This window comes from Rhineura floridana, chromosome 5 (assembly GCF_030035675.1).
Source record: "Rhineura floridana isolate rRhiFlo1 chromosome 5, rRhiFlo1.hap2, whole genome shotgun sequence".
NCBI classification, from domain to species: Eukaryota; Metazoa; Chordata; class Lepidosauria; order Squamata; family Rhineuridae; genus Rhineura; species Rhineura floridana.
In genome coordinates this window covers 6,151,064-6,176,809 of record NC_084484.1, presented here as the reverse complement: position 1 = coordinate 6,176,809, position 25,746 = coordinate 6,151,064, and the positions used below count along the sequence as shown (strand labels likewise).

General features: G+C 42.8%; 1 protein-coding gene and 1 pseudogene across 1 annotated transcript in view; both read left to right on the top strand.

Moving 5' to 3' along the window:
- DGKH (diacylglycerol kinase eta) overlaps positions 1-25,746 on the top strand; it is a 247,107-nt gene that overhangs the window by 83,629 nt on the left and 137,732 nt on the right. Inside the window, 4 exon segments of the mRNA XM_061629909.1 lie at positions 1,345-1,425; positions 12,479-12,583; positions 12,872-13,004; positions 25,268-25,374. Coding sequence (XP_061485893.1) covers positions 1,345-1,425; positions 12,479-12,583; positions 12,872-13,004; positions 25,268-25,374 — 426 coding nt within the window.
- Positions 3,680-6,743, top strand: LOC133385721 (adenylate kinase 2, mitochondrial-like; annotated as a pseudogene).

Sequence of the window (25,746 nt, the reverse complement as noted above, 5' to 3'; positions counted from 1 at the left end):
GGTGGAGGGAGATAAGGATTTGGACCTTACTGAAAAAGAGACAGTTCAAAATTACATTGTTAGCATTCATTCTGACTTGACCTTGGCAAAAACTGCTGTAATTTAAAAAAAGAACATTGCCTAAAGGTACACTTAAATGACCTAGCTATAGAGAAAGGAAGAGAGGGTGAATCACAAGAAAAGTCCATGCCTATTTCATCAACAAGAATTCAGCAGAGCCAATGGTGTACTAGTCTCATTTTTTTATTACCAATTGTTCTTAGTTTCCCTCATCTTTCCCTAGTCATAAGATAATGGTGTGTATTGAGCTCTAATAACTTCTTGGGTTTTCCAGAGTTCAGAATCTATGTTTTCCTGAAGGCAGTTCTTGAACAACAGTCAAAAGTGCAGGGGAAGGAATTTAAAGAAAATGGGAAAAAGCAGTGTACTTCCCATCCTCTCAAAGCACACAAACCAGAAGTTCTGCTCCTGTTCATACCTCATACCCTGTGAAAGATAATAGATCTGGTTCACATGTAATGCTAAGTCAAACCACGGCTTAGCAAGAACGATCAAACATGCGGGTTCCCACAGTAAAGATTGTGGCTGCTGCACTCCTCCCTTGGTCCTGCTGCTGCAATACCTGGGGCTTAGCCGCAGTTTGGCTTAGCATTATGTCCAAACCTTCTGGGCTTGTGGTTTGTTTCACTCCAGGCCTTGTTCTTGGGTTTACTGCTTGCAGTTTGTCTGGGGTTTGGCTTAGCCAACCCTAAAAGTTATATGGGAGTAAATAAACTTGCAGATAAGTCAATCGGTATACCGTGGTATTATATTTATGTACTGTATAAGAACGGCTTTTGAATAATCCATGAGGATAAATTAATGAGGTGCTAGAATGAAAGAAAAGCACACACACTAGTAATTATATCTGTATCTTTGGGCAGAATGGTATGCCACTTAATCAATATGATAACTTGAAAGAATAATATTAGAATAGTTAACTGAAATGTCAAGTTCTTGCTTTAAAAAAAGAGAGAAACTAAAATACAAATACCTGTCTTTATTTTTTTTCTAAAAAAATGTCAACCTTTCAAGCTATGCTATTGGTTGTGGGTTGTATCCCTAAACCCTCTGGAGCAGATTTTGAGGATCATGGGGGACTGCAGGGAAGAAAAGAGGAGGGGTAAGTCCAGTGCACAAGCAGAAATATTCTCTGCGATGGGAACAGCAGTATTGGATAAGATTAGGATCCTTAATTGAGGGTTTTTTTTTCATTTTTACTTTAAAAAAAGTCTGAAAAGATAATATGCAAATAGCATTCTAGAGTACTTCGAAATGAAATGCACCTTCTCTGTTCTTTCACAGTCCTTAATATTTGACGAAGTTGACTTGTCAGATGCCAGTGTCGCTGAATCGAGCACAAAAAATGTCAACAACAGCTTCACGGTATGCATCCAAGTTACTTGATGTACTAACAAATTCAAAAATGCTTTAAATTTTTCATTTTGTCTTATTATTTAGCTTATTATACTAGAATTTCCCTCAGTATTCTTAAGGGGAGTGCATTTATTGAACAGTTTCTCCCATTTGATGAAATAGTATAAGCTTTAAAGCTACCAAAAATTCTTGATTATCTTCAGAAATGTACATACTGCTGCTGGCATGTACTGATACAACAAGGAAACAGCCTGTTCATTTTTGTTATGTTTTCTGTGTTCATCAGGTCTCTCTATATTGGGAATTCTAAGACTTTGTCATAGAAAGTTTTTTTAAGTTGAAGAATAATATTAATTAAAAAGAACTTTGAACCATGCTAAATAGGACAGACATACACACCAGAGCCTAAATGGAAGGTAATTGCAATAACTACAGGTTCAGAAGACCTTTATGCTTTGTTTTGAGAGGGGGAAGAGAAAAATAGAGGACAATGAATGCTTAGCTTCTTGCATTTGCTGTCAGCAGAGTGGATTGCGCACAGTGCCACTTGCATTGCACTGATTGATACCAGGAAGGGAAAAGAGAAGAGAGAGGTTTTGAGAAGAGGTACTTGAAAGAGGAGAAGGCCTAATATAAATGCAGTTGTGGAGAATTCCAGCATAAGTGGAGGCAAGGGAGTAAGGGCATAAATGTGCAAGCGTTGTAGGGTTAAATGGATTCACAATTTTAGCAGAACAGAGAGAATGAGACAGAGAATCAGGGAAGGAAGATGGAGGGGAGCAAGACTAATAACAATGTGTTGTATTAAATGTGGGATAGATCAGGCACCCATTGCAAGGAACAATAAAAAGCAGAAAGCTTGTCACTATGAGAAGCATCCCCCATTCCAAACACACACACACAAACAAAAACCCAATCTGAGCTTTAAAATTAACAACAGAAATCAAGGCTGAATGTAAGAAACAGGAATGCCAGTGAAAACATTATTATAATAATTAGTGTGTGAAATAAGGCTGAAATCGGAGTTTTGGCAGCATCCACAAATAAAACGGAACAACCTTACAAATTTTATAAAGAAAGTACACAAATTAACAGTAGAATTAATCTGTGCAGAAAAAAATAAAGTTGAATTGAAAATAATACCAGGACTACATGCAGAAGATGATGAATATCACTAATATTGGGAGAGATTTAGGAGGCATAGCTAAAAATTACATCTAGAGACATATTTAAGTTTTCAGATGACAATTAGGCATCGTTGTGGAAAGAGAAAAAAGAATCAGGAGTATATGAAAGTGTAGTAGGAATAAGAGAAGGAACAGAAAGATATACCTGGTTATCAGTATGAAAATAATTCCCAAAACCAAGGGGCTGAATACAATTACCAAGAGAAAATAGCTCAAAAAACTGGACTCTAGGGAACACCAATCAAGAGGGGAAATGACAAAGAAAGAGAAACTCAGAATGAGCACTGAGAGAGGAATGAAACTAAGGAAGAACAGACTCTGAAAACCACAGGCCAGAGATTCAGTTAAGAAAAAAATGACTAATGATCTCAAAAGATGGAGAATCCTGTTTGAAAGCCTTCCTTCTCTTTGGTAGAAGAGAAAGTCTGGCTCATGGTTAGGTGCAAGCATTGCCAGTGGTTGCTATAAGGTCTGATAAGGTGGGACACACTTTTTCTTCCTAAACTGAAAATGGAGACATTTAGTATGCTTACAACTGAAAATGACAATTTTTAAGCAGCGTTTGCATGCCACCTTAAAGTACTGTAGTTAATCTTAAGTATAGTTTAAAGTTAAACACACAGCTTGCTGGTACATGAGTTTAAAATCGGAGCTGCTTCACTTCTCCCCTGCTCCTGCTGCTGCCAGGATCCCCAAGCTTGTAGTTTGTCTTTCTCTCCAACATTCGTGCGACTGAAGTCTGGACTGAACATTTCCTCCTACACATGGCATGAATTATAGCAGAATCAGTACATCCAGGTATTAATAGAAACTGAAAATCAGGAATACTAAGGCAGTATAATATACATCTGTCCATGCACTGTTGCTTGCTTTTACCTGAAACAGTCTTCTGAAACAAATGCCATGTAGTAGCTTATCTGGTTTGTGTGAAATATTAAAGACAGTAAAAGCAAGCTATAATTTGACATAGTGTAAATAAGCCCCTGTGAATGACACATGATCACTTCAAGCTAAAGCCATTATTGTGTCCTTCACCCAGATGCTCAGCAGCACCCATTCATTGCCTGTAGGGACACATGGCCTGCAGGCTCACAACTAGCGAGGATAGCATGGAAATATCAATTGTATGGACTGATGCCTTCAGAAGCTGAGCACTCACGTGGTTGTTGCCATTTGCACAATTGCAGCAACTTGATATGGGACAGGGTTTTCCCTATGGTGGTACCCTGCCTATTGAATGCCCTCTCCTCTGAGGTACACCTGGCATGACACTGTTTACTTTTCACTGCCAGCTGAACGCATACCTCTTCACTCACGCCTTTGGAGGGAGGGGAAGGAGGTGTACGTGTTGTTATTGTTATGTGCCTTCGAGTCGATTACGACTTATGGCGACCCTATGAATCATTGACCTCCAAGAGCATCTGTCATGAACCACCCTGTTCAGAACTTGTAAGTTCAGGTCTGTGGCTTCCTTTACGGAATCAATCCATCTCTTGTTTGGCCTTCCTCTTTTTCTACTCCCTTCTGTTTTTCCCAGCATTATTGTCTTTTCTAGTGAATCATGGCTTCTCATGATGTGTCCAAAGTATGATAACCTCAGTTTCATCATTTTAGCTTCTAATGACAGTTCTGGTCACCTGATTATTTGTCTTTTTTGCAGTCCATGGTATGCGCAAATCTCTCCAGCACCACATTTCAAATGAGTTGATTTTTCTCTTATCTGCTTTTTTCACTGTCCAGCTTTCCCATCCATACACAGAGATCGGGAATACCATGGTCTGAATGATCCTGACTTTAGTGTTCAGTGATACATTTTTGCATTTGAGGACCTTTTCTAGTTCTCTCATAGCTGCCCTCCCTAGTCCTAGCCTTCTTCTGATTTCTTTTGTTTCCATTTTGGTTAATGACTGTGCCAAGGTATTGATAATCCTTGACAAGTTCAATGTCCCCATTGTCAACTTTAAAGTTACATAAATCTTCTGTGGTCATCATCACTTTAGTCTTTTTGAGGTGTACTTAGCTAGCTGTAATTTGATGGACTATTTGCAGTATTAGAAAGATGGTTGTTTTAAAGTTTGTATTTGGTGTTTTAACACTTATATTATCATTTTTCTGAAATGCAGTTGTGTATGTTTTATGTTGTAACCCACCCTGGGATTGTGAACCTACTGCACAGCAAACCTATGATGAACTGGAGCACTTGCTACTATAGTTATTACTTATAGCATTTCTGTGGAGGAAGTACCTGTTCCTGTGCTAAACTGTTTAAAATTACGTTGTATCTAAAAAAAAGTGGCTTTTCCTTTCACGTCAGCAAAGAAGAAAAACCCCTCAAGGCTGCACTTGGAATAGTTTATTATGCCCCCAATGTATTTGAAGTCAGAAGGTGGTTCTTCAAGGGCAAACAAATAGCTGGTAATCTGTTTTAATTTTTGTGTGGTTTTTATTGTATTATTGTTATTGTTGTAAACTGCTTTTTTAAATGAAATTGTGATATACAAATATTTTTGTAAATAAATAAATACATAAACCAGTTTCTTGAGTAGATACCTAAGGAGAGGTATCTCTGCAGAGGTATCTCTGCAGTAATGGCCACCAGCTTGGACGGCTTTAAAAGAAGATTAGACAAATTCATGGAGGACAGGGCTATCAATGGCTACTAGCCATGATGGCTGTGCTCTGCCACCCTAGTCAGAGGCAGCATGCTTCTGAAAACCAGTTGCCGGAAGCCTCAGGAGGGGAGAGTGTCCTTGCACTCGGGTCCTGCTTGCAGGCTTCCCCCAGGCACCTGGTTGGCCACTGTGAGAACAGGATGCTGGACTAGATGGGCCACTGGCCTGATCCAGCAGGCTCTTCTTATGTTCTTATGTTCTTATGTTAGGAGTGGGGAACCTCTGGCTCTCCATATGTTGTTGGATTCTTTCTCCTATCAGCATCAGCACCAGCACACATGCATGCTACACAAGCGCATCCCTGTCATCAACCAACATGGCAGCAGAGGCATCAACCCATTAGGGAAACTTTGGCTGCCATCTTGGTTGATGGCAGGCTTGCGCCTGCAGCACAACCAGCATTTACGTCAAGGGAGAGGTAGGTGGGGCATGCAGGCAGGCGACGCGGGCCTGCGTGGCAGTAGGGGGGTGCCTGGGAGCTCCTTCTCTGCAATCCGCAGCAGGGTCGGGAGCTGATGCTGATGCGGATTACAGAAGGGAGTGCTATCCACCCACCCTAAGGAGGGGCCCTTCAGGAGCCCCTTGGGACCCTGGGGCCCTTGGCCAGGGCCTGACATGGCCACCATCTGGTGCCAGCCCTGACCTTGAGCCCTTTGCCATCACATTCCAGCAGAATGATAGGATTAAAGGGTACACCATGGAACGCAAAGAACATCTGCCGAGTTTATTTATGGATGTCAGGCCCAGCAGAGGCATTACCTGAAATGGTTGGCATACTATGGGGAAGTTGCAGGACTAAAAATTAACTTGGCATGGGATGTGAGGTAAGAAGCCTTAGCGGCAGACTCTAGAAAGGCATGTGGGCCCTGCTACTGGGACTGCCCAGGGCAGGGAAAGGGACTTGAATTGCTGTATTTTGCATGTGACGCTTGGCAACAGGGAACATATTGGGGCTATGTTGGCTCCTGGCTTGGAGCTGGGGGGAAACCTGAAGGAGACTGTTCATAATGGAAGCTGGTGAGTGACAAAATGGTGGTGGAGCTGGTTAAGAAAAACTTGAAGTCTACCTCTTGCAAAAGTGGCTTCCCTCACACAGTGTGCCAAGCACAGATGATGAAAGAACTTGTGGATAAAAGAAGAGAGAAACTAGATTTCATCATCAAATTCATTGTTGCTGACTCCTTAGGCATCCAGAGAATTACTAGATGGCTGACCCACCCAGCTGGTGCTTGTTAATATCATGAGGAATTCAACCCTCCTAAGGCCCTCATGGAGGATGGTGTCACCTTGATACACCAGTCAGATGTCACTGAAGGAGCTTTGAAAACACCCCGACAACACCACTGATTAACTACTGCTGCACCAAACACTAGATCCATGCAGCCATTGATGCTTCTTAGTCCCCTGATGTGTTTTTTCCAGGATCCCGGCAGCTTTCTGATAAACAACATGTAAAGAGCTGTTTTAGTTTAGGGCTCTTTTTTCTGATGCTTCCTTCTTTCCTGTCTTCTGGAGTCAGCAAGAGTGAGCTTTAGGAGAGTGTACAAAGCACCCAGAAAGGAAGGATGTTCAAACTCTCTATTAAATGAAAATACTGCTCTCTCAAGCATATATGTATGGCCTGTTTCATGTGCTCCCTGGAGAAGGGAGATCTGGCCACAACAGAGTGTACCCTCTGTGTGCCCACCCTTTCCCTACTTAAGAACTCGCTGCTAACAGGTAAAGAAGAATCTGTTTATAAGGCTGCTTTTTATCAGTCATCCTAAAAACTTTCCTTGGATGTTCCTGAAGCCTCTAAAGCAGCATGTCTTCTTTGCAGAATGGAGAAGTATCATTTTTACAGTAATGTGACTAATGGCACAATGACACTTGCAGCCCAGTAGGCAACAGCAATTCAGAAAAGGCTAAAAAGTATTTTATATATCCTTCTTCTAAATGACTGGCAGGCATCTCCCCACCAAAGATCAGCCTACTTCATTTCTTTCCCAGGGATGGATGTGTGTGTGTGTTTACATACACACACACACACCGTGTGTTCAATGCAGTGGTGTGTGTGTAACCTTCCCCCCTTAAGACCAATAGAAATGTTTTTTCCCCTTAAGACCAATAGGAATGGAACAGCTGCTCTGTCTAATGCTAGCACAGCTTGCTAGGTCTCTAGAATTCACTGCATTTTTTATTTTATTTTTTAGAAAAGAGATGCCAGCACTCAAGTCTCCATCAGTTTCCAGCCTTTATCATAGAAGGCTGCATCTCCCCTCTCCCTGATCTGCTATGTGAGAATCATTGTACTAAAGATACTTCTCACATGCTCAGACACTACTCTCTTTAGATGAAATGAATGACTAAACTGATAACATTGAAATCTTTATTTCTGTCTGTGTGACAAGTTGTAGTGGTGTGTTCATTTCACATTTCCTAATTGTTGGTACAGACAACTTCTCAGTCACAATATTGCTTTTAATTGATGATTTGCTGGCATTTTGTTTTATGCTGGATTTTTATATTGCCTCATTGACTTGTTTTACGTTTTTTCTGTTTTGTGTTTTATTATGTTTTTATATTGATTGTGTATTTTTATTGTTTTTATTATGTTTGTAAGCTGCCCTGACCTCTGTTTTTAACGTTGAAAGGGCAGGATATAAATCCTCTTAATAAATAAAAATTCCATAGTGTTGGAAACCAGAGTCTAGGCATTTAAGGCTGAAAATCTAAGATTCCTCACATCCTCCCTCAGTTTTTGGTGGTAATTATTAGGCACAGAAATAAAACAACTGGGCAGTGCAACTATTAAAATATTTAATTTGCATAATCAGCAAATATTTTGCATAATTTGCAAATTAGCTGCCCCAGATTTGTGGAATTGAAATATGGCAACCCTAGTAAAAACTAAATACCATCAGTTGTCTTTTGGGAAGGATTCTAGGGGAGAGGCAGATGAAGATGCCCCTCATGTCCAGCTTCAGCTAGACTATCTCCCCTCCCCCCTGCCCCTGCCATAGGACCTTCTGACATCAATAGTGGGAAGGATTCCAGTAGAGAGACAGAGGCAGGCAAAGACCACTTCAAAGCCTGTTCCAACTTGACTGTCCTTTGCCCCTGATTACTCTTCAAATATGTTGTTAATATTTATTGTGACGTTTAAAACTGTAATTTTTACGTCACCTTGAATCTTGGAACTTGAAAAGTAAGATATAAATAATTGTAATAAATACATGCTGTGAATTTTAAAAAATCCTTAAGTTTGGTTCCTACATGCAAGATGTGCTGCTGGGTGCATTTGTTTATGTTCAGGAAAAGGAAACAGTAGCTGTTAATGTGTTTAAAGAAGTCAGGAAATCAAAAGCGGAGAGAGGTCCTTCAGTTTCATAGGCAGCTTCTACATGTAACAATGCCTGCAAGTTTATGCTGCTTCCTTGTGACTCATGCAGCTTGTTAGATCCCTTAAAGTGCAATTTAGTGAAGGGCAGCATAGAAGCACGCAGCAGAGAACATTGGGTAAGTAAGAGAGGAGTGATGACACATCAGAAGATGCTGTGTGTTGCTAAAAGTGACATTATAAGATAAAAATGTTCATCTTTGTATGGAATGTGAACTCTGAAACATTTATAGATATACATTTCTTGCAGTTTAACTTATAAACTTATAGCGAATGCACCAGGGGAGCAGGAGACCTGAACTCCTCTCTGAGATATTGTACTGCCCTACAAAGTTGTCAAAATGCAAACACAATTTGGGTTGGTCTTTCACAGTCTAATCCACTTGCTGTGTAGCTTGGAAGAATTTGGAAACATGTGCCTCTGAGCATATGGTGAGTGGTGGCAACACCTGTCATCTCCAAAGGTGGAGAATTATATTTTTGTATGTTTGTTGGTGTTCTTCTTACTTTGTTTCTTTCCTGTGTTACTAATGTTTCTACAGAGAATCTAAACCAGAAAATTTCCCCCCTCCTTATTCATCCTAGAAATCTGTGTCAAATTTATTTTTATTAATTTCAAAGCCTTTTTATTGGTCATTGTCATGTGATGGTGAAGACAGCCTTTTGTGTTTTATATTGGAGGTTATGTTCTGTTTCTATTTTGAGCGCATTAACAGTTGAATCTGAAACTGCAGTTTGATGTAAAATCAGACTTATCACAATATGTTGCTACTTCAGCAATGACTCTAGCTGTTGGAAAAAAGTGGATGCATGTTTTCAGCCTGCTATGCTTAAACCATTTTATTTAAGGCAAGGTGTTCACGATCAATTAAAAACATAGAGCACATCTAGAATTTGGCTAGAATATATTTCACCTTCCACTATCTTGTGCAAATTGAGATACTTCTGAGGTCCACTGGAGACTATTTTGCAGAAGTCAGTGCCATTAATCCACAATTATGTTTGGAGTTTTTTAGTATAAATTTTGCAAAGTGTTGCTGTACTTCACATATTCATAGAAACAAAAGCAAAAGAAACTTCACTAAAATTGCAAAGTAAATCAGACATATTTAAAGTGACCATCTGAACTATATCAACTGTCTTAATAATGTTGCTTCCTCCCGGCTAAAACAAGATCAGCACAGGACATATCTTCTTTCTATTATTTGAGCTGATTACAGGTGTTGCCACCACTCACCATATGCTCAGAGGCACATGTTACCAAATTCTTCCAAGCTACACAGGAAGTGGATTGGACTGTGAAAAGCAACCCAAATTGTGTTTGCATTTTGACAACTTTGTAGGGCAGTACAATTTCTCAGAGAGGAGTTCAGGTCTCCTGCTCCCCTGGTGCATTCGCTATAGCTGCCCAATTTCCCTGCTTTTTAAAGTTTGGTAGAAATATCTGTGGGCTATAGGTACATTCTTAAACTGTAAGGTTTTTTGCCTATTAGTGAATTTCTCTGCTTTTTAATCCGGGAGGTAAGAAATGGGATCCTGCGCAAGTTTGCTGAGAATGGATTGATCATTTGCATGCTTATTGAGTTAAGTGGGATTTACGCGCACACGCGCACACACACACACACACACACACACACACACACACACAGAGCAATCATGCTTAAAATAAGTGAAACTGACCACAGGGGATGGAGAAGGGGGAGGAGGGAAGGGGATGGGAGCAGGCAGGAGGGGGAGGGGAGAAGAAGGACAGATGTGGTCATTTGCATGTTTATTGAGTTCAGTGGGATTTACTCCCATGCAATCATGCTTAGGATAGGTAAAACTGACTGGGGGGGAGGGACGGAGGGCTGGAGTGGGCAGGGAAGGTGGAAGAAGGAAGAGGGGAGGAGAAATGGAGAGGAAAGGAGAAGGAGGGAAAAGGCAGGGCTGATCATTTGTATGATTATTGAGTTGAATCGGATATACTCCTATGCAATCATGATTAGGATAGGTAAAACTGACCAGGCTGGGCCTGGCAACCAAGATGTCTTCTGTATCTTTCAAAGTTGTGCAGGGGGAAGGGAGAATTCTACCTTGTGTTTTTTCCCATTACAATGTTGCAAGAACACCTGCACATGGCTGACTTCTACTAAAGATACAGGATCAGGCCCTGAACCTGGCAACCCTACCTCCCACCCCAATTTAAAACAAAGCTGTCCCTCACCACATCCACACCAGGCCTCTATTACACTTTGGACAATCATTATTTATTTATCTATTCATTTAGTGTATTTATATACCGCCCCATAGCCAAAGCTCTCTGGGCGGTTTACAATAACTAAAAACATTAAAAACAAATATACAAATTTAAAAACACATCTTTTAAAAACAATTTAAAACAATTTATCATGGCTTCTCTCAAAGCCATGGCTCAAAGCCAATCATGGCTTCTCTCAAAGAATCCTGGGAAGTGTAGTTAGTGAAGGGTGCTGAGAGTTGCTAGGAGACGCCCTGTTCCTCTCACAGACCTTCAATCAGAGTGGCTGACTGTTAACCATTCTCTCAGGGGAATAGGAGTCTCCTCTCAACACCCTTCACAAACTACACTTCCCAGGATTCTTTGAGGGAAGCCATGACTGTCTCAAGTGAAATCAAGTCTGGTGTGGGTGTGGCCCCCTGATTAGGCAAGCCCTGCAGCTGTGAGGCTTTTAGAACACTGACAGTTGGTCCTTACTGAGCATGCCCCGCGTTATAATAGGCTTCCAGCCAAAATTTCTTAAATTAATTAAAAATCAACCAGGCATTTTTTTAACTTTTAAACTACAGTAGATGAAGGTCAGAGTATGGGGCAACGTCAGTATTAGGATTACAGGTACTCAACAGATTATGAGAACTCTGGCAGAAAAAAGTCCAAAAGGGCTCTGAGGTTTTTCTCTCTTTTTACACTTTGAACTCTTGATTCTCTTTGACTGTTTTGTGTATCGCCATGAAAATTGAGAGGGTTGTTAAGCACACATTTCTGAGTTCAGAACTATAAGTTTTGTAAGGTTTTGTTTTGAAATGAGCTTATGGGAAGCATCAGAATGGCATGTTAAATTTTCCATTTAACATTGCGGAATGTGAAAAATCCATGCTGGCTATAGTATACAGCCATTCTTGTGGCTGTATAATCACAGAGCATGACTATGCACAAGAAAAAAATATGTCAAGAAAAAAAATATTTTGAATGCTTGCTATTTTAGAACTATGTTTAAGTGGAGCTTTTTATGTCAAGGGCAGCAATATAAACCACAATAATATAAATCTTCAAATAGGCTGAATTGCTGATGGTTTCTAGTCAGGGTTGGAGTTACAGCGTTCACTCATTGTTTTCTCTGTGTCCCTTCCTATAATAACTCATACATTATTTTGATTGCAAAATAATATAAATGCAATGCCATGCTAAATTTGGAATAAGAAACATATTAACTGTCCTTACAACCTAAGCTTGCTGCTCTCGGAAGGATAATAAATTTGTAGTCTCTGAATTTGCTACTACAAATAGACAAGAAGAATTTCATGTGTTTATCCAATCCGTATGTATAAAATTTGTAAAAATATTTTTAAAATAATGCTCATCAATGAGTGATATAAAACTGGAAGGAGAAGATGTTAGTGAATTACAAGGGGAAACATTTAGAATTAATAACTAAATTTGTCTTTGGAATTTGTGGTGATCAGTATTTTATAAGATTTATGATATCTCATTTGTGAAGGAAAGAAACTGCCTTGTACTTAAGTTCTTGCTTAACCTGTCCTCCCAATAGCAATTTAGAGTCATTATATCGAGAGGTCTTTTTCAGATAATCACGCCATTCAGGAGATTAATATTGTGTGCAGAGAACAGGAAAGAGATGGAGGATTGGATCAGCTCACTGAAGTCTGTACAGTCCCGAGAACATTATGAGGTAAGATTAACATTGCACGTCTTGTCCTTTTAAAAAATGTAAATATGCCATTTTTTCAAGATGCAGTAAATGGGAAGGAAAAAGTATATGTTCCTGATGGAGTGTGAAAAACTCATGAAACTGAAACAGAGGTTTGGTTAAACCTTATATATTAATATATTTGCGTTACTTTATTTCAAGAGCCTGGGGAATATTGTTTTGCAAGATGAGCTTTTAAACATGAAGTGGTTTTAGCTTTTGAAGTCATCTCCTGCTGTTGCAAATTTGTTTTAACTTCTCCTCTATTAGACTGCACAGTTTAATGTGGAACATTTCTCAGGGATGCATAACTGGTATGCCTGCTCCCATGCTCGACCCACCTTTTGTAATGTATGCAGAGAGAGCCTTTCTGGAGTTACTTCTCATGGTCTGTCCTGCGAAGGTAAAGTCAGAATTTCCACCTTTGGATTATCATATAATTAAGTGCTAATACACAGTACAAGATTGTATATCATTTAAAGTCAGCTAACATTTTGCTATTGAGCTTCAGTCAACATCATGTGTCCTACCTTTAGAATTTTGGGCTCCTGGAAAGAACCTCTCAAGACTATTGTTACTCTTGTTTGTTTTCTTGTTTAACCATGTTGCCAAAAAAATGGGGGGGGGAGGCTTGTGTTAGGAAATCAGTTTCCTAATAAAATACAAACCTGTTTTTGATATATCTCGATATTGTAACGTGCCACTATTACACTGGCCATATGGAAAAAGTTAAATGATAGTAAAAAAATATTCTAATGGAACAACCTTAGGTGTCTGAAATTTACTGGAAGCTTTCATGTGATTTTTCTTACCACAGAACCACAGAAATTTAATTCTTACCACAGAAATTTAATTTTTGATTTGTAATCTCATTTCCTGAGCCTTCTGGAAAGATGGTGATATAAGATTAGCTTTCTTTTTTCCATCCCTCAAGCTAACCAAATGCTTCCATCTCCTGTTTGTTGGGAATGGGAAACCACAGCTAGAATTAACCACAGTTCTCTGAGCTGAGACATCGTGGGAAACCGATGTTAGTTTGAAAGTGAGAATTTGATGCTATCCACTCATGGTATAGTGGTTAAGGTGTTGGACTACGACCTGGGAGACCAGGGTTCGAATCCCCACACAGCCATGAAGCTCACTGGGTGACCTGGGGCCAGTCACTGCCTCTCAGCCTCAGAGGAAGGCAATGGTAAACCACCTCTGAATACCGCTTACCATGAAAACCCTATTCATAGGGTCACCATAAATTGGAATCGACTTGAAGGCAGTCCATTTCCATTTTTCAATCATGTGAAGGACAAGAAGAGGAGAGGGTGGAGGTTCATTTTCACACACAAGAAGATGAGATTGAAAGCTTCCATTTTCAAACAAGCGGCAGTTCCCCACCATGACTCAACTTGGAGAACTGTGTTTCTAGCTATAGTTAGTTGACAAACCAGGACGATCTGTTCTCTGTCATCCACACAGTAGTTTTCGTAACAGGAAAACTGTTTCGCATTGCATCTTGATGAGACCAGTATATTCAAATATCTTTTAAAAAATAATTACAAGAGTACTGTAGCAAGATTTCTAACAAGGTAAAACAGTTATGCTTTTCCAATAGTTAAGTAAAAGAAGGCAAAAAAAAGCTGCACTATAGTGCTCAGGACCATCCCTAGATGGGATGTAGAGAGATCAAACAGAAGGTCAGGAGTGCAGTCATGGACAGATTATCATGCAATAACTACAAAACTGATATGTAATTTGTTACATGGGATGTCAACCTTCTTTGTTGAGATACTGTATTTTACAGTCCTGCATCATATCCTATGTTTGAGAAAATGACTTTCTTCCCACAGATAAAATGAATTTCTGTAGGTATTGTTGCTCCAAAGGTGCCATTTTCCTCCGGTAGCCTGACATCATGTGGGTTATAGCTCCACCTAGCGTCCAAAGGCAAGAATGGATTGAAGTCAAGACCTGGGGCATCAAGCCCCTTCCACTCCAGTTTTCATTCTTGCCTTCATCTGAGGCTTTTGGATTCTCCTGGTGTAGCTAAGTTTTAGTGTGTTTTTTGAGTGATTGAGTGTGTGGGACTGATTGCTTCTTTGTCCTTTCATTCCCTTCCGTCTTTCACTGTTTTTATTTTTTGACTGGGACGTTTGTTGGGGGGTTCTTCCTTGTTTTCCCCTCCTCCCTCAGTCCCTTGGTTGGGGGTTGCGGCGGCTGCCGTTCCCCCGTCGGCCTCGAATGTTTCTCGTCCGACAAGCCTTGGCTGGGAGTCCGCGGCTGCAGCTCCCCTTTACGGCCTCACGCCTGTCCTTGCCGCCAGCTCGAGTTTTAGCAGCTGGGAGCTGCTGCGCCTTCTCCTTATGAGCAGTCCTGTTTACAGCCTTAAGCTTCAGGCGGCAGCAGTGGCTGGGTTTCTTCAGTGTTTTGGAGCTCGCTTCTGTGGCTCCCCCTTACAGTTCCCTGTTGCTGCCTCATGGGCACCAAGGCAGCTGTTTAAAGACTGCTTCTCCGTTCCCCCTCCGACTTCCGGCTGAGGCTATGTAGGAGACCGCGGCCGGTTCCCTCCAGCTCACTACTGTGGCCGTTAGAGGCACGCGGCAGCTGTTCTTTATTAAGATGGCGGCTATTTCTCCTCCTTGCCGTTTGAGGGTCACAGGTGCTCCTCGCTGGCTGCCATTGCTTAGTGGGTGCCACCTTTGTTTTGCCTATTTCTCATCTTTTCTGTTAAGGCTTGCCTTTTCCTATCTGCCTCCTTGTGTGTGCATAGTTTCAGAGTTTTTACACCAGAGCTGTTAAAGCATGCGGAGACCGTTTTTGGACCGCCATTGCTCCTTTTTCTTTCCCGGCCACCATTTTGTTTTCATGTTTCCTGCCCCTTTCAGCGGGAACCATTTTTGTTTTGCCCTTTTTCCCCTCCCTTTCTGTTCCTCCATTGCAGTGTTTGGAGTGACTTAGTCAGGGTCTCTAAGTCTTTTTACTTAACTATAAAGTACAGAGAAATCCGGCACAAGGCTCATCTCTACAGAGCTCTCTCCCCACACGACTTATCTGCACTGCAGCTGCACGTTGAGACTGTACATTATCCCCCACCTGCGGGCTTGTACAGAAGTCTATTTGGCCACACCTCCGCTGCACTGTGCATTTGGGACTGTACGGATTGACTACACCAATGCTGCACTGTGCATTTAGGACTGTACTGTGGGCATGTACTGACTTCTCACCTCACATGACTGTTCTGCACAACTTATCTGCATAGCAGCTGCACTGCACCTCTCCTGCTACATATTTACTATAGTGCATTTGGGACTGTACATCCTCCCCCACCTGTGGGCGTGTACTGACGTCTCTCTTCTCACGGCTTATCTGCACAGTAACTGCACTGCACCTCTCCTGTTATGTATTGTGTTGGTGATATATACCGTACATTCTCCCCCATCTGTGTGGTGTGTATGAAGAGTGTGTTGGTGTGTTGGCAGTATATATTGTACATTCTCCCCCACCTGTGGGCATGTACAGCAGCATATGTTGGTGATATATACCATACATTCTCCCCCATCTGTGTGGCGTGTACGAAGAGGGAGTTGGTGTTACATACCGCACCCCATCTTGTGCATGTATATGGTGGAAGATCAACAGACAGAGGCATCTCATGCTACAGGGGCACAGCAACCGTGTAAGGCCCCAGGGCATCAGATGTCTACTAAGCACAAGCAACCTGAACTTCATTCCAAGGCTGTCGCTAAAACCACACACTTATCTAGCCACACTGCTGCCAAGAAAGCACGATACACCCGCTGGTTCATCTGAGGACGTATTTGAAGGGCTCCCTAGTCAACCAGCTGGGAACTGTCCTTCTCAACCCGTGTCATCAACTGGGGCTCATACATCTCACCTGTCTGATGAGACCACTGCTAATTTCCCTCAACAAGGGCACCAGCCTCTGCTCCACCAAGTGCAGTCAGTGACCTCGGATCCTCAGATGGCCGCTCTTGCCCCTCATCTAGGATTGCAGTTGTCCCCTGAGTTTTTCCCACAGTTGCAGGACTTACTGAGCTTCTTCTTACAAGCTCAGTCAGGGTCACAGGCCAGTCCATTCCCCAGCAAAATGCGCAAAAACATTCTGGCACTATGAGACATTGTGGCTGCAGTGAGGTACATCCACCACCCTCACCAAATCTCTATGAGGTCGCTAGAGGCAGGATTGGCGATGGCACTACCAGTTCAGAGGATCCCTCGTTTTTTCTTCAAGCCGAGGGAGGTGAGTGGAGCGATGATTCAGTACTGGAGGAGGATGCGTCCTATCGCCTGTTTTCATATGGCCGCCTATCTGCCCCTCGCTTGCAGAGTTTTGGATACCTTAGGTCTCCAAACTTTCCAGACTGAATCTGCTATTCCCCCTGTGTAGGGGACCAAGAGTTTGGAATTTACAAGATCGACAGATCACTACCTTCCTGTGCCAGATCCCATCAACAAACTAGCCAAGGAAGAATGGGTTCGCCCGCTGCAGGCACGTCGTTTTTTCTGTCCTTGCCATAATCACGAGACTACTGCCTCAGCTATTTGGGCTTTGCAGCAGTTCTCATCTCCTCTAGAGCTTCTATGATGTGGCTGGATGATCTCCTAGATGACCCTATCTGGATCCGATTAGACTACGAAAGGGCCTGCTAATAACTGTCTGACTATATAGTGCTCTGTAGCGATACCGCACCTTCACCGTTGTGTGCGTGTATCTAGCTCTCCTGGTGTCATATTGAACCAAGCATTTAAAAACAGGAGCAGTCCTGCATCTTCTCCTTTGTGTGCATGTGCTGGCCTCTCTCCATACCGCTCCTCCTACCTTTGTGTGTTTGCTGGTGACATATATTGCAACTCTTGCCTTGTGCGTGTATATGACGGGAGATCAGCGGCCAGACACTTACTCGAGTGCATATTTTCTATTGAGGTCAGATGACAAGTGAGTGTGGACCAGCCCAGGCAACAGGTGAGTCTATATCATGTGAATCACCTCTCGCCCTTTTTGGATGGTAGCTAGCCAGACCTGGCGGAGGTCTCTTCTACTATTTCGGTGGGGCAGATTGACTGGTTGTCCTCTTATTTGCCTACACCTCCAGTGAGTCCATGTCAGAGGTTTCTACTCGGGCATGAAAGCCATATCCAGGCAAGCAGGCCGCTCCTGCTGCAGAGTCGTAAGGAGCTCCTCGCTGTTCCTATCAGATCACAGGCAACACTGTGAGGAGGGACTCTCTCACCGCACCTCCCCACGGTGTCCCAGATTTAAGACTATTGTGGAAGGACGGCCTCACTGCTCCTTCCCACTGTGTGCAATTGCTTTGGTTCTTAGAGGCGCTTCTTGGCTACAAGTACCTGCCTTGGACCGTAGTTGATGGTATTTCCATGTTCTTGCCCTGGGATACATCTCTGGGCTATGTTCAAAGGTTAACCGATCCCATCTTCTATGTGCACTTGTTGTATACATGGAGCATCTTGGCGAAGTTTCCAATCTTCCAACATATCCAGACAAGTGGGCTGCTGTTGCTGCAGAACCAGGATAAGTTATCTATGGCCCTGTTAGGCCAGATCTAAGACCAGTGCGGAACAACACTCTCACTGCCTCTCCACTGTGTATTTATTTGCCCTTTAGTAATGGTTCCACTCGTTTCTCGAACCATGATAAGTATCCACAGTGCCTGTCAGGCCAGGAACTACACCAGTGCGGAAGGAAACTCTCTATGCCCCTCCCTACTGAGTGCAATTATTTGGCTCTCAGAGGTTGCCACATCCCCTTCGGTGGTGGGTGGTTGGGCTGATTTTGTGAGGCAATGCTCCCTCTACTGAGGTGCTTGTGTGCTTGCCTTACTGGTTTTTGGAGCTAAGTAGAGGCAGGTTGCTGCCTCTGCCTCTGTTGGGCTGCTTGAGCTCGCTGTTATCATCCTTGGGCAGCTCTCTTTGGCTAGGCTGCATTCAGAGTCACTTGGTTGTGCACTTTCTGGCCTCGCAACTCCATCCTTTGCCTGCATTTTTAGCTCATTAAAGATCAGACCTCCACACTCTTGTGCTGGGGTCATTTTGGGCGTCGCCATTCCACTTCTCTTCCTCTATGGAGGTTGCTATTTGGTCTGGGCCAGCTTCCTTCTTCGGTGTGGGCATATATGTGGCCAGATAACCCTGTGTTGGGTTTCTAAATGTCGTTATTTAGGAACAGCACAGCTATAGCCATTTCTTCAGATGGCACTGCTATGTAGCAGCACCTTCAGCAGCAGTCAGTGATTTTAAGCGCTAGCCTTTTCAGCAGCTGTCGCTTCCATGTTTCGCTTAGCCTGCGTCAGCGGGAATTTTGCAGGGATGAACGTGACTTGCAGTCTGAACTGCGCAAGGTGTACATTGACCTTAATGTCAATGTAGGTGAGGGGGTCCCACGGTGAGTATAGTAGCCAACCTTGGAACCTCTAGTTTTCCTCCTCACCATTGCATCTCGGCAGCAAGGTTGGTGTTGAGGCTCCTTGTGGAACGTGATGGATGCTTCTCAGTCTATCCACTGACTCTGGAAACGCTTACCCTTTCCCTTAGATCCCGGGGACAGGGCCCAGCTTGCTACTCAGTCTCCTGGTGCAGACAAAGGTGTAGCATTCTCCTGATGAATTCATACTATTCTGTCTATTTACTGCAAGGCGTCCAGCTGTTTCTCCAGCTTGGCCAGAGAGTGACCATACTCCTCGGCTGGGATTATGTCCGATTTTTTGCATTAACCGCAATATCGGTTTTTCCAACCTTTGCCTTGAGCCTGAACTAGCAGGCCTCTTCTAGGGGCAACAGTGGTTCAACCTGGTGCCTCCTCCACAGACCTAATTTAGTCGAATTGCATTAGCCTTAGTTCTGAGTTTAGCCCTCCTTATCTCGGTATATCCTTTTGAGGAACCTCAGACTTTCTATGTTGCATTTATCGTTGGTAAATAATGTCTAGCAGAATAACATCATGAACTAGGGGGCTGGGGAACTTGTTTCCTGCAGTTTCCTGGGCGATATCAGCTCCTACAACTTCCATGCAGCCTTGTCAGGCTCATTTCGATGTTCAGCAGCAGGACCTCTGCATCTTCCATAAGGACTTAGTGATATTATGTCTAGTCCTGTCTTCTTGACCCAGGGCTTCTTCAGATTTCTACTGCAACCAGGACATTGTTCTTCCCTCGGTCTGTCCAAATCCTGTCCATCCACTGGAGAAGGCCTGGAACTCGTTAGATAGAATCATAGAGTTGGAAGGGGCCTTGTAGGCCATTGAGTCCAACCCCCTGCTCACAGCAGGAAATCCACAGCTAGAGCATCTCCCGCAGATAGCTGTCCAGCCTCTGCTTGAAGACATCCAGCAAAGGGGATCCCACCACCTCCCTGGGCAGTCGGTTCCATTGCCGAACTGCCCTTACTGTCAAGAAGTTCCTTCTAATGTCCAATCTGAATCTACGCTCCTGCAACTTAAAACCATTAGACCTAGTCCTACCCTCTGGGGCAGCAGTGAACAAATCTGTACCCTCCTCTATGTGACAGCCCTTCAGGTACTTAAAGAGTGCAATCATGTCACCCCTCAGCCTTCTCTTCACGAGACTGAACATGCCAAGTTCCTTCAACCTTTCCTCATAAGACTTGTTCTCCATACCAGCTATCATCCTCGTTGCCCTCTTCTGAACCCGCTCTAACTTGTCTATATCTTTCTTAAAATGAGGCGCCCAGAACTGCAGTATTCCAGATGAGGCCTGACTAATGCAGAATATAGTGGGACTATTACTTCCCTCGACCTGGAAACTATAGCTCTGTTTATGCATCCCAAAACCGCGTTTGCCTTTTTTGCCGCAGCATCACACTGCTGGGTTATGTTCAACTTGCGGTCCACTACAATTCCAAGGTCCTTCTCACATGCACTACTGCTAAGCCGGGTATTTCCCATCCTGTACCCATCATTTTGTTTTTGTGGCCTAAATGCAGAATCTTGCATTTGTCTTTATTGAATGTCATTTTATTAATTTCAGCCCAATTTCCTAGTCTATCCAGGTCCCTTTGGATTTTATTCCTGTCTTCCATTGTGTTAGCTATCCCTCCCAGTTTCGTATCATCCGCAAACTTCATAAGGCTTCCCTCCACTCCATCATCTAAGTCATTGATAAAAATGTTGAAGAGTATCGGCCCCAGGACAGAACCCTGTGGCACTCCACTCGAGACCTCCTTCCAGTCCGAAGCAGAGCCACCGACAACCACTCTTTGAGTATGGTTTTCCAACCAGTTGTGAATCCACCTGACAGTATTTCCATGTAGTCCGCATTTGACCAGTTTGCTAATCAAAAGGTCGTGGGGGACTTTGTCAAACGCCTTGCTGAAATCTAGATAGATGTCTGGAGGGCCCTCAAGACCTACCTTTCATGAACTCAGGACATACAATCAACGGATTCACTGTTTGTATCCTTTCGCCCTCGTAATCTGGGGACATGGCTGGCCAGTTCTACGTTATCTTGTTTGATTGCGTGCCTGCATTGGATTGGCCTATGAGTCAGTTCAGCTGCCAGTGGCTCGTAATATAATGGCGCACTCAACTAGGTCAGCAGCCACTTTGGCTGCCTTCGCTACCAATGTACCTCTTGCAGAGATTGCAGAGCGGCTGTATGGTCTACTCCATATTCCTTCATAGGACATTATAAGATAGACCATTTTGCTTCTGCCGATGTCTCCTTGGGAGCCATGTGCTCCAACAGGTTCTGTATGACAAGTAATCAAGGGGCGGTCCCTCCCTATTTGGGGCTGCTTTGGTACATCCCACATGATGTCAGGCTACCTGAGGAAAATGTACCATTGGTATCACCTGAAGGGTGATTTTCTCAGGTAGACTGACATCATGGCCCTCCCGGTTGGAGTTTTTCTGGGTATTTTGTATATTTCAAATTCTCACTCTTCAGAGTTATACTATTTAAACTAGTTAGTCAAGTCAAGACCCTTTTCGAACTGTTGAAGTGTATTTAGTCTCTAGGTTATTATTTGGGACAATGTTTTCCTTGCTGGTAGGCCCGTTGGCCATTTTTGTCTTCACAGATATATCTCACTTTGGTCTCATCACGAATGAAACTGGAGTGGGAGGGGCTCGGTGCCCCAGGTCTTGACTTCAATCCATTCTTGCCTTCGGACGCTAGGTGGAGCTATAACCCACATGATGTCAGTCTACCTGAGAAAATCACCCTTCAGGTGATACCAATGGTACATTTTGTATACTGGAGGTGTCTTCTGCTCATGTCTTCACACCTCTCACTAAGGCTTTGTGCAAGAAAAGCAGAACTAAATCCAAAGATGATGATCTGCTTGAGAGAGCACCTGCGCATTCTTTTGCACAAGCAGAAACATGAAAACTGCCTATAAAACTATGTATTATAACATTCCATGAGTTCTTGCATAAGCTTTTGTACAGGCATTAGCCACTAGCAGTGTCTTGCAATTTCTCTTCCACTCATGGTTCTTGGGATTCATGTGGTTGTCTTTTCATTCCCATGTGAAACATGAGCCATATTTCCACATTACTTGTATGTAGGGTGTTAAATGCATTTACTTTGTGGTGCACTTTTAGCCCCATCCCTTACATCATATTGTCATCTTGCAACAACTGTGTGCTACATTTGGTTATTTATTCCTGCTCGCGTGTAGAGGTCCTGCACAACTGAACAACAGGGTGTCCCAATTGTGCACATCCCCTGCATGCAAGTAAGTGCTTGCACATTTGAGTGCCTATACAGACAACTGTGTGCAACAAGCAATTGTGACCACACTGGAAAATAAGGAACCAAGACAGATGGTTGGGTGAACGCAATAAATCTGCAGTAGGGAACCATGGTGTAACCAGCTGTGGATGAGCCATTCTTGCCAAGGGTGGGGAGCAGTGTTTCATCTCCCCTTTCCTTTAAGCCCCATCTTTTCAGGTGAGTAGGGAAGCCTTCCTGCTTCATCTTTTCCTAGGATTCCACAACTCTGGGCGGATGTTACAGGTTGGCCTCAAAGGCCAATGAGTCCCACAACCCTGAAGGCAAGCCTCAAGACTATACCCTTCAACCTTAAAGGTCCCTAAAGGTGTTCATCAACTACCTGATCTTCCTACACCAACCTGCCAAGGTGGCCCATAAACCTATTTAATGGATGCCTCTCCCCAAATACATCCACCAACAAATCAGTACAGAGTAGGTGAAATCCCTGCCAGCAAGGTCAGTCAGCTGATAGGTAAAAAATTCCTGCTTTGCCCCAAATGGCAACCAGCAATGCCTGTACTGAATAAAGGGTAGGAGGGTAGGCACCAAAAAGCTTGAAAAACTGGAAGAAGGTGGGGCTTAAATAGTATCAGATCTGCTTGCCCCCCCAATGCCACTGTAGCGTGTGGATGGATGTTGAAGCTACATTAAATACCAGCCCCCCTATTCCCAAAGCAGCCAGAAAGGCCAGTTGCTGCCACAGCTGCTTTGGATGTGACAACAATGGGATTGTTTGCGAAGGAGATGCGATGTTGAAGGTGAGGCTGCAAGTGCAGCCCTTCTCTAAAGTAAATGTGTTAATGCCTTGCATGTGAGTATCACATGGGTAGAGCCCTAGTCAGGCAAGTGTTTGAACTCCTAGTGCATTTTGCTTGAGACATGAATGGTGAAGTCACTCCCCCACAGATTTGTCTGCACCAGCTTTGTGACTTTCTTTAATCTGAAATGGATTCTGGTTCAGAAATGCCCTGTAACAGGGTTCTCCTTCTGTGGCAGCATGGAAGCCCTTTTCTTGCCTCAAAAAAAGAAAAGAAAAAAGTGTACACCCAGCAAGGACACCCCCACGTCCCTACCACAAGTGCGTCATGATTCCAGGAGCCTTTTACTTTATTTATTGAAGCCTGTGTGGTCCTCCTGCCCTGCATTTCAGCACATATCTACTCAGTTAGAAAAGAGAGTGGAACAGTATCTCCCTGTTTACAAGATTAGCCCTTGCAATATCAAGAGAGAAAGTTTGTGAACAATTTTTTATTACTGTCCATAGTAAGAGTTTGCTTCCTGACAGAGGCAGAATTTTGAACACAGTTCTATTTTCATGTGAGCGTCTAAAATCCATTTCTAGAGTTATAAACCCTGCTGTGCATATTTGTATTCTGGAAACAAAATTACAGGTTTTTGTGTAATCCTACAAGACAACTATTAGGCTTTCTGACAAGTTAAACTGCAGGTCGCAGGATGTGGATCTTGTCAGATTACTACTTTTGCTTTTTTTGCAGTCAACAAAGGCATTTGGAGAGAGCAGCTGTTCCTGGAAAACTACCAACACAAAATTTCTGGGATGGTGTATAAGTGAGAAGCTTGCAAGCAGTGTGCTGTAATTCTAATAAATCCTAATAGTTACAGTCCATTTTTCAATCCTAGTAGTTATGCTCCATTTTTCAAAGGGGAACCTTTGGCCCTCCAAATGTTACTAAACTGCAACTGACCGCATCCCTAGCCATTGACCATGCTTGCTGGTGCTGAAGGGAGTTGTCATTCAGTAATATTTGGACGGCCAAAGGTTCCCCATTCCTGCTCTAAAGCTTAAAGAAGTTTACATCCATTATCTCTATAACAGTTCAGATCCCATTAGCCATGATTTCGTTAGGTGGCTTTTGTAAGCCACTGGCCATCAATCTCAGCTCACCATCTGTAAGGTGGGAATACTAGTAACCCAACCATTTCTCTACAGGCCAGAATAAACGTATTGAAGTCCTCAGAATATTAAGTAGATGGGTGACCTGACCCTCTTCAGGAATGCAGCTGCTTCCCATGCAAAGGAGTCATTGTCGGTCCTTCCAAATGCCCCATGAAGCTCTTCCAATTATTCCTATTTGCCAGTGTATGTGCATTCTAGAGTTGTGGGGTGTTATGGTAGGGTGCTGTGTTAGGGCCATTACCCAGCACAAAAAGCCTTGTGCTGTGAAGGAGATACTTCCCAGTGTGGACTCCTGTAAGTGGTAAAGGCACCACTTTCTGCTTGCATGATTACCTCAGTGTTTTAAACACCTATCTGCATAGTTAACATGTACAGAGGCCTCTAAAGTGGAGACAGGGATTCTGATAGTAGAAATGCACTACTTTGGCTGCTTATATGTGTGAATTGATGTCAGACTGACAGCCTCACCACATTGTTTTATAAACCTGCTAAAAACTTTTTCATTTAGATAAGCCTACTCAGACATATAATTTAGTCACCTATATTTGTTTTAAAAGTTTTACCAATTTTATCTGTGTTTTAATAACTATGGCCTTGTTTTTTAATTATGTGGCTTTTAGCTGTGTTTTATCTACAGTTTTATTTGAACACCACTTAGAAAGTCTTTTGGTTAAGCAGTCTATAAATCTAATAAATAAAGAAATGCATGACCCTGCAGTGAGTCTCTGGGGATCAGTTGGCTGCTCGGTAGTTCGGTAGGGGTGAAAAAGTGTGATCTGAGCACTTCTCCATTACACTACTAGGAAAGATTTTTAGATATAGAAAGCCCCTCTAGAAGCAAAAGCAAACACAGGGAAGTTAAGAGTTATCTTTTTTACATTACACAAACATGTAACATTACATATTGATGCGGTGAAGTGATCTGGACTTGATTAAGCTTCTGAATGTTGTGAACCATTCAAAGAATATGTGCATGTTTTCTTCTAGTATGCAAGTTTAAGGCTCATAAAAGATGTGCAGTCAGAGCAATAAACAATTGCAAATGGACTACCCTGACCTCAATTGGAAAAGATATTATTGAGGATGAAGATGGTGTAAGTATTTGTCATAAATGCAAGCAGCACATCACATGATTTGTTTCTATAAAACATCTACTAACGGGTAGGGTAGTGTTAAATTTAGATGGTTATGGATCCTATTTATAGTAGGGCAAATCCTGCTGGACTGAGATCTATAACCATATTCAAAACAAGCCCTTGGATTGCTTTCTGGTGGCTTACAGGGAAGATTACAGATTACTTTGTGTGTCATGTGTTTCTTTGTGCAGTAAATTTCTTTCCGTCTGTAGGAACTCTCTGGGTTTTTAGTAATTTCACAATATACATACCAACTGGTATTTGTAGGTGAGAGGAAGCACATAGGAAATACACTGCAGTATAATGAAAGTGTCTGTGGATAATGGCAGT